Here is an 8,605-nt window from a genome sequence, read left to right on the forward strand (position 1 = left end):
GGACAAGCTGGTTTTTCCTTCACTCAGTTGCCAGCCCTTCTTGCCAGAAAAAATTGATCTGGAAGGTGTTAGGCTTACTTGTAGCAGTAGCACTGACTGCACCTGTATAAACTCCAGGACAGAACTACAAAGTGTTTGTTGCTGTTTGCGTTGCAGCTGCGAACTCTGCAAAATGTCCTGTGAGGGTTTTTTTTTTTCAAGAGTTAATATTTTGGGTATGGTATCTTTTTTTTAATTAAAAATACAAGAATAAAGGTGCTTTTAGCATTTGCTGTTTGATTGCAGTTTGTCTTGCAAATACATATTTGTGCTGCAGAATCATGCACAAACAAACTATTATCTGAGAACCTCAAGATCAAACCTGTGTCAACATCGTGTCATTCTTTTGGTCCATTGGAATGCGGTAAGCCATCATACGGTCCTATTGGAAACTAAGAACATCACATGAAATTGCTTATTTGGGCAAAAATGGATAAATGTCTTTTGTTGAAAAAAATATTACAAACTACCATTTTCATGCGGTGAGTTTAGAATAAAATCAATTTTACCCAAATTGCATGATTCAGTACCGTCACTAACAAGGAATTAAACATTTTTGAACAGACAATCTATGATAGTTTACACCTTTAATGAAATATAAACAGAAATACCTCAATGCACGGCAAAACCTCACTAAACCATCAAGTTTCACATCAACAAAGGACTAATGAAGTCATAGGTATGCAACACTTTGTGGCATCTTTAAAAACAGGTATTTATCCTCCAGAGTTGGGGCTGCAAAAACTACAGTGAATATTAAACTCCAAGACTGTGTGAATGAAGTCACTGCATGCATTTTTTGTAGGTTAAAGGTGCCCTGGAAATGAGTGATATTAGCATACACAAGGACAATTACTGTGAGAATTTATGAAGTCATGTGATAAAGACAGTTCTACAGTTAAATACAGAAACAGTCCTATCCCTGTTAGTGCTATTTGTCAAGGCCTATTACTAGCAATCCTCCATCACAATCTATTATTCTAAGTCAGCTCTAAGACGCTGACTCAAACTGCAGTGAAGCATCCTGCTGGCTGATCAGAAAATATCACATACTTTAAAATTTGTGTAGAAGCTAAATTATATATTAAAATGTGCAAATCAACATACATATACACTTACATATTTCTCTTCTTATGCATGTTCTTCAAGAAGACAGACAAATAACACAAATAAGGAAAACCATAAAACACAAAGAGGCCCAAATATGTGAAGAAATTCAAAGAAAAAGAAGTGACACCGAGGCAATCATTGACTGATCCAATGAATGAAAAACTCAAAGGTAAAACCATCAAACAGTAATTGAGACTGAAGCATCCCTGTAATCTATTTATCAATGTTACATTTCCCTCCTCATGTGGTAGCCAGAACCCTCCAGCAGCAAAGCAGATGTAAAAGAAACTTGAAGCTAAAAGCTCCTAAACTACTGCAAATAGGAGGTCTGAATAAGTCTCCAATAAGAAGTTTAAAATTGCAGCATCAAGTGGGCTTTATTTGAAGTTGTTTTGGTATAATCATAGGTATGCTTCTGAATATTTGACAACCAAAGTAAATCAGAGCACTCTAGAGCACTACAAAATTTCTTCCTACATCAACAGCCTCGCCTTCTATTGAGAGAAATCCTCTTCAATATGGACAGTTCGGATGGTTTAAATAGTGTCAGATCTAAATTTGTTTCTGTCTTGCTGCTTTGGTGTGGGCCTAATCATGTAGTGTTTACACAAAGAAAAAAAAAAAGGGAAAAAGAAACAGGTGACACTGCTTAGCCATAGAATGTGTTTCGGCTTTCTGGCTATTTCAACTGAGGGATGAACTCAGACCAGCTGATGTTCGCCATACCAAGGTCGTCATCATCCAGACCAGAGAAGCTAATATCCACCAATATCTTGCTCAGGCTGTCGTTCATGGTATCCAAGACGAGGCCCTCTGTGATTGAGCGATTGGCTGTTGTGGAACTGCCTCCCTGCAGAAGCTCTCTGGAGCAGCTACTTTTGAGGCATTCGGTGGGCGACTCTGCTGGTCCGGTCACTCTGGAGGGAGCAGATGTGAGCAGCTCTCTTGGGGAGTTAAACAGAGGCAAGTCTTTAAAGGGAGTGCTGCTGAAGCTGAAGGTGGTGTAGTCGTGTTGTGGAGTATCTGTGGGACCACCTGGTGTACGAATAGGGCTGAAGTCCAGAATATTTTGGCTTCCTTTGCCCACCGGGGTCACTTTCCAAGACTCAAGTGCAACATAAGAAGGTGGCTTGCTGGGGGTGGATGAGGTCAAATGGCTTCTACTTTTTATCGGGGTTTTGAATGAGAACTCCCTATCTGGGCTTTCCTGCCCATGCTTGTCTTCATCCAGCTCAATATGTGGATTGTCCTGGAATGTCGAAGCATCGGAGGCTACGCCAGAGTCAAAGAAATTACTTTCGTGGCAGAGGAGAACAGGCTCTTCATTCACAGAGAGAACCAAGCGCTGTTTGCGCCGTGAGCTGCTGGCTTGTCTCTTTGGAGGAGCTTTGGGGGTCTCGCATTTAATTGGAACACATACCAGCTCCTCCTTCACTTCTACCTTAAAGTCCGTATTCTTCTGAGGAGATATCATCACAGCTGGGGAATCACTTTGTGTCACCTGTCAGACATGCAACCATTCCCATTAAAATCTTAGTGGTATGGGTGAAGTTCATACTCATCTCTATGCACATAATGTTGTCAATGTAAACTCTAGGGAGTTCCAAGAAATACTTGTTTTGAAAAGCAGTTTGCAACTTGCATAGCTTATGAAGTAAAACAACAACAACAACAACAACACATTTTAAAAAGCTGAAATATATGAGAAATTCATTACCTTCGGTGCTATGCGGACTCTCTTTGTTCCTCGTGAATTGTTCCCCTTCTGCTGGGAGCAGGGCGGAGGAAAAGGGGTAGAAGTGGATGGCAGGTAGACAGAAGGAGTGACGGGGAGCTGTATGGGCACCAAGTATGAATCGGTTCGAGGCAGAAGAGGTTTCATCTTTCTCTCTGAACACAGAAAACACAACAACATTGCACTACACATTTCCAAACTAAACAGCAGTTTGCCAACCTCTGATCTTTCTCAAGTCTCAAATTTATAAAACAACTCATACATTTCTTTTAACTCACCAGAGCTAGTTGGTGTTTTTCTTGCATCTGGAAGTGTCCTCTTTTGGTGCTGTGAAAAGTAAGATGAGACAGAAATTATATCAGTTAGGAGCCTTACTGTGCTGCCACCTAACAACAATAACTTGGCGTTCTGTCCAAAATTTGGCCCTTCATAGCCGACCCTACATCTTTACTGATATGAGAGGAATAAAAGCTTTATGATTGTATGGATACCAGACATTAGGAGAAACAAGTGCTCTTAAAGCACATTAGCCTTTCAGACTGACTTCAGCCTCTCTGCTTCCCTGCTGCTCTCGTCTCCTCCTGCAACAAAAACAGGTGTAGCTACACTCTGTGGGTCTGAAAGTCTGGTGACAAATAGATTCATAAACATTCTGATTTTTCTGGCCCTTCTCGGCTTACTGCTGCCTGAGTGCGATTTAAAGATGGCTTCTGAAGAACTACAAAAAAAAAAGAAAAAAAAAGAAAGGGGCTAAATCAGTCTTACTTGATTAGCCAGTAAAAGCATTGGCACAGGAACAGTGGCAGTCACTGGATCACAGCCCGGCTACAGAGAGAGATGTGAAGTGAGATTAGGGGGAAAATAAGATGAAAAACAATATGAGGAATCTCAAAACACTCTCAAGGTGTCAGCCATGAAAAAAACAATTGAAAAACAAGGATCCAAGAATAATCATTATATAAACACAAGGTAAAACAATAAGCATTTAACAAGCATTCTTGCAACAAAACATTCAGGCCAAGTACCACAAATGTTCCCAGATATCACCGATGTAAAAGCAACGAGTCAGCTGCACTCACCTTGTACACATGATCAAGTGTGAGGCATCGATTGGCTTCAGGTCGGATAGTCCAGAAAGACATTTTACCATCTGGAGACGTTTCACGAATGAACATGTCATGCAGAGAAAGGTTATGGCGGATGGAATTCTGCAATTATAAATGAAAAGAAAAAGTATTTGAAAACTGCTGCTTGCTGCAGAGCTGTGAACATATCACACTTTCAGCAGCTCTGAAGTACCTTCCAGCCTGGTTTGGCCACATCTCTATAGTAAGGGAAGTTGTCCTCAATCCACATGTAAATCTCTTTGAGGGTCATCCTCCTGTTCTTTCTGCTATTGATAGCAAACTGGATCATGGCCATGTAGGAGTACGGTGGCCTCTCTGAAATGGGTTGCTGAGGAGCTTCTGCACTGGTATGTGTATTGTGTGCCTATATGACAAAAAACAAACAAACAACAGTCAATAAATCTGACAGTGTAACTATTTTCTGCAATCAGACTACTATTGCTGTTATTGCAAATCCCAGCTGTGACCAACTTGTCAAGAAAGGGTGTTTAGGGAACATGTAGCAGTATGTCTGGGGTCAATGTTGCCTTCAGAAAAGTATGCACCCCCCCTCAAAAAAATAAAACAAGGCAGGTAAGTGACAAGAAAAAGCTCTGAACCTGAAAGGTCTGTGGTAAAAGTTTTTGGTTCTCCTTGCTGCTGAGCTGCTTTGTAGAATTTGGCTCCAAGGCACATGTGCTCATCTTACCCAACCACTGAATGTTGGTAAGGCTGTCATCCAATGGACCACAGTTTACATCCTTATTCACTAGTATCAGACAGAGAGGGAAAAAAGCACTGAATTCCACACTTATACATTAAGCATTATCCTAAACATAAAAAAAAACCACTTTAAATTATTATTTAATTTCAGTTAGAAATTTGTCACCTGGGAAATTGCTTGTAGTTTCAGCTTTAACTGTATGTCCTTCTGTACTCCTTGTAGCAGCCGCTTCAGCAGCAGACTGAGAATCAAGTCCATAGTCCCACTTGTTGCCACTCCCACCTCCATTCAGAAGAATGAACTTGTTTGGGCCCTGGGCACCACATTCCTTGCCTTTAGCTGTGAGGGCCCCAATAACACTTTGAAGATTTGCTTTTTCCGGAATGACAACCACCTGAGTATCAGACTTGGATGGATGGTCCATGATGCGGATACCATCAGAAAAGCTCTGAGCGGCAGCTGGTATTGACGGATCTTTGGAGCCTGATTCTCCAGGCTGTGAATCCGTCGCATTTTGATGAAAAGGCAGTTTTCTTCTTTTGAGAATCAGGGGTCTCCTCGGGCTCCGTCTCATGGTCAGATCATTGAAATGTGCCAAGTTGTTCAGGGGTATTCTGCACACACACACACACACACACACACAACTACAAATGAGAATGAACAACGAAGATTAACAGTTACAACAAGAGTAAACAGTAACATTATATAATAGCTACGGGACTCGAGAAACGTTTGGCCCCCTAACCATTTTGACAATTATTGAAACATTAGCATATAACTTACATTAAAGTCAGCAACTGATTTGTGTCGTTATACCTAAACAAATTCAATTTTTCCAGCGTTAGGTTTTCTTGCACCTGACGATAAAAGCTAACGCTAGCGTACGCTGAGGTAGTCTGCTAAGCTACGTTAGCAAGGTGCCTAGTTCACTACACTGCTCCAACAAACGGCAAAAAACCTGACCTTCATATTACTGCGAAGTTTCAGAAGATTCCGTTTAGCTTGAGTCCAACCAGTAATGGTTCATATTCGTGTTTAAAATAACCGAAAACATCTAAAACAGTCTTTTATTTAATGTTATTTACATGACGTCAATACGATTCACACGCGATTTTGAATTTTGGCGCTGTGGGTGCGGCCTCCCGTCACTTTGATCACGTGAAATTTTTGAACCAATAGCAGATAGGATAGCGACGTCACTAGAACCAATCAGAAAATACAATGGCTACGGTAGATGGCAGTAATGCACATATGAGGTGGTTTGTCAAGCCCCAACCTAACCAAAAAGAAGAAGGGGAAGACGACCCGGGAAATAACAAACAAAAAGCAACAAAAAGATGAAAACAAAGCAGGCAGAGAAAAGACAATTTACACTAAAAACTAACTTTTGATACAAGTATTTATTGTATGCAAATACGCACATTAAGGTAAGTTTAATGTCGTCTTAGCACCCACGAGCGAGTATATTCGGTTTGGTAGTAACCGAATATAGTTTTGGTTTGGTAGCAACATCTGGTTATTTGCGGACATTTGATGTCTCAGTTGATCGTGTTTTTATTCCACCAGGTGTTCTGTGATGATTTATCTTAATGCCCAGAAAAGTTACAAAGACAGCAAAGCCTTCGCTGCAATTCTTGGAGCGGCCTTTGTGTGGAGCCAAACTCCAAAATGTGCCCGAAATCCGAGCAGCACTCAATGCCAGAGATTTCTTCACAGAGGCAGAAGCACAGAGCAGCTCAGCTCTTAATTCCTGGGTAAGCTGTAATGAATACTTTTTAAAGTGGCGTGGGCTATGTTTTGCTTAAAAATTATTTCTGAACATAAACCTGATCTTCATTTGCTAGAATTTCATATAATAATTTTCACATATGACTACATAGATTATTTTGTTTAATTTGCCTTTAATATTTCAGGTTAGGCCACAATTTGACATTTCAGTTGCAACTGCACCTCCAGTGAGACGAGGGAGGAGAAAGTGTCAGTCTGCCACAAGCATCTTGGATAGCTGCAGTCAGCTGTCCAGGAAAAATAGTGTCTGCAAATTCCCCCAATTACTGTTTAAAACAGGGTCAAAGGACCAAACTCAGCAACCAAAGGGGATCTTCAAGAAGAAAGCTATAGAGAGTACTCATGTGGAAAGGAAACCTGCCGAAAAGAGAAGGACAGTTTCAGCTGCACAGTGCTCTAACCTACCAAAGGGACAGTTTGCCTCAGTAAGAAAAAAGAGCGCTGAAACATTCTCAGACGACACTTCATCCCACCAAAGATGTTTGGCTGAACCTGACAGACCATCTGTGCAAGTGTCAGAGAGATGCAGAATTCCAGCAGTCTGTGCTTCAACACTTCCCTGTGAAGAGTTTAGCACCACTGAAGTCAGCAGTGTCTGTCCACCTCCTGATGTGGACACTCCGAAAGCAATGGAGGAAAGGAACATTTCTCCGTCTACCCCCTGTGGACATTTGCTGCTGGCTCAGCCGTGTACGCCTCCATGTAATGAGTCACCTGACATTTTGGTGGCTGACACGCCAGAGAGGGACTATGGAATGAAGGTGACATGGAGAAGAAGAAAGAACTTGATGGTGTTGTTAAAACAGAGGGGCCATCTCTCTGAGGCAGATGCTTTAATTCAAAGTTGATGTAGAGATTGTAAGATTTGTCTGTATTCTCATAATAGCTGCAGATTAATTTCCTGTTTATTGGTTAATTGACTAATTGTTGCAGTTCTAAACATCATAATGCCACGTCTGACAAAGTCTGTTATGAACCCCCTCTGAACAACATTTTTATGCATGAGTTTAAAATATAACTTTAGTAAATTAGTTTAATGGGTGTGATATTAAAATCTGTCTTGTGACAGACAGATTCTAATGATACTGTACTGTTTTTATAAATTATGTTATATACAGTAGATTTAATCCTCACTTGTGGCAACATATCTGGATTGTTATTCATATGCTAATGGATTTTGATAGCAGACATCTGGAAGAATGTTTAATCTATATTAACTTTAACTGAAATATCCAAAAATTAAGAGGCACAAAATAAGTACTCAAGTTAACTGTGTGATCTAACGACTGGTCTTCTGAAGGGCCATTTAAGATTGTTTTTGATGATTCTGCTGTGCAATTTAAAAATAGGCATAAAATAAATGTTTAAGAGGAAAGAAAAAGCTTGATTATTGAGTAATCTCTCAGGCTTCCTGTGACCCCCTACACCTGGGATTGCTCTGCATTTTTATCCCTCCTTCTAGCATTCCATTTATTGAGACAACATCCCAGATTGTGATTGACTCTTGGTAAGTCAAGACGTCACACTAAAAGTGTTGACCCTAAAAAAGCTGTGCTGATCCCTGGATGCATCCCTTCTGAAACGAAAGATGAGCATCAGCAGGTGAAATAAGTGTTTAACAGTTACAGTGACACAACCGTTCAAAGACTTTCCCAGAAACCACTGAAAAACACTAGTTTCCATTTATGTTACATGGTAGATGCCAGACCTGTAACTTGCAGGTTTGTGAGTAGTTAGATATACCATTAATTCAGACTACCTCACAGCAGTGTTAACGTGTTCCACAAAAACATACTTTGACCCACATTTAGTTTGCAGTAAAGTTATATTGCTATAATTGCAGTTGGGTTGGATTGGACAGGTGGAAATTTAGCTGGGTGTTTTTCTTCTAAAACTTTAGATTTGTGACAAATCATTGCTAATTCATTCGTATACATTACTTGCATTTATATAAACTTATATTTATACAGGTTTTTATTTATATAAAATGAAAAATCAAACCCCTCCTACAGTCAAGGCATGCACTCCCCCTTTCTGTAGAATGTCCACCAATCAACTTCCCCCTAAGTAACTGGTAAGCCAATAGCAACCCCTGTCTTTAGT

General features: G+C 40.3%; 2 protein-coding genes across 4 annotated transcripts; one reads left to right on the top strand and one right to left on the bottom strand.

Moving 5' to 3' along the window:
- Positions 1 to 611: 611 nt before the first annotated feature.
- Positions 612 to 5,817, bottom strand: LOC113008609 (forkhead box protein M1-like). Of its 3 annotated transcripts, none has more exons than XM_026146106.2 (9): positions 5,678 to 5,817; positions 4,880 to 5,328; positions 4,611 to 4,759; positions 4,184 to 4,375; positions 3,964 to 4,092; positions 3,650 to 3,709; positions 3,163 to 3,211; positions 2,867 to 3,039; positions 612 to 2,650 (listed from the first exon to the last, which is right to left on the bottom strand). In XM_026146106.2, exons 2-9 carry the CDS (start codon positions 5,286 to 5,288, stop codon positions 1,829 to 1,831), a joined length of 1,983 nt encoding a protein of 660 aa, XP_026001891.2. In that variant the 5' UTR covers positions 5,289 to 5,328; positions 5,678 to 5,817; the 3' UTR covers positions 612 to 1,828. The 3 variants fall into 3 exon arrangements, with proteins under 3 accessions (XP_026001891.2, XP_026001892.2, XP_026001895.2); XM_026146107.2 differs by lacking the exon at positions 5,678 to 5,817 and adding an exon at positions 5,498 to 5,660; XM_026146110.2 differs by lacking the exon at positions 3,650 to 3,709.
- A 185-nt stretch (positions 5,818 to 6,002) lies between these two features.
- Positions 6,003 to 7,883, top strand: rhno1 (RAD9-HUS1-RAD1 interacting nuclear orphan 1). Its single transcript, XM_026146130.2, has 3 exons — positions 6,003 to 6,141; positions 6,281 to 6,468; positions 6,628 to 7,883. Exons 2-3 carry the CDS (start codon positions 6,304 to 6,306, stop codon positions 7,348 to 7,350), a joined length of 888 nt encoding a protein of 295 aa, XP_026001915.1. The 5' UTR covers positions 6,003 to 6,141; positions 6,281 to 6,303; the 3' UTR covers positions 7,351 to 7,883.
- Positions 7,884 to 8,605: the final 722 nt, after the last annotated feature.

The sequence above is a fragment of the Astatotilapia calliptera genome, chromosome 17, assembly GCF_964374335.1.
Source record: "Astatotilapia calliptera chromosome 17, fAstCal68.1, whole genome shotgun sequence".
NCBI lineage: Eukaryota > Metazoa > Chordata > Actinopteri > Cichliformes > Cichlidae > Astatotilapia > Astatotilapia calliptera.

Excerpts from the sequence above, each read along its gene's own strand:
- LOC113008609 (XM_026146106.2), bottom strand. The coding sequence starts at position 5,288 with ATGAGACGGAGCCCGAGGAGACCCCTGATTCTCAAAAGAAGAAAACTG. Across the intron at positions 4,376-4,610 it reads TTTTACCACAGACCTTTCAG|GCACACAATACACATACCAG; the intron begins GTTCAGAGCTTT and ends TTTGTCATATAG. Across the intron at positions 2,651-2,866 it reads GAGTCCGCATAGCACCGAAG|GTGACACAAAGTGATTCCCC; the intron begins GTAATGAATTTC and ends CATGTCTGACAG.
- rhno1 (XM_026146130.2), top strand. The coding sequence starts at position 6,304 with ATGCCCAGAAAAGTTACAAAGACAGCAAAGCCTTCGCTGCAATTCTTG. Across the intron at positions 6,469-6,627 it reads GCTCAGCTCTTAATTCCTGG|GTTAGGCCACAATTTGACAT; the intron begins GTAAGCTGTAAT and ends TTAATATTTCAG.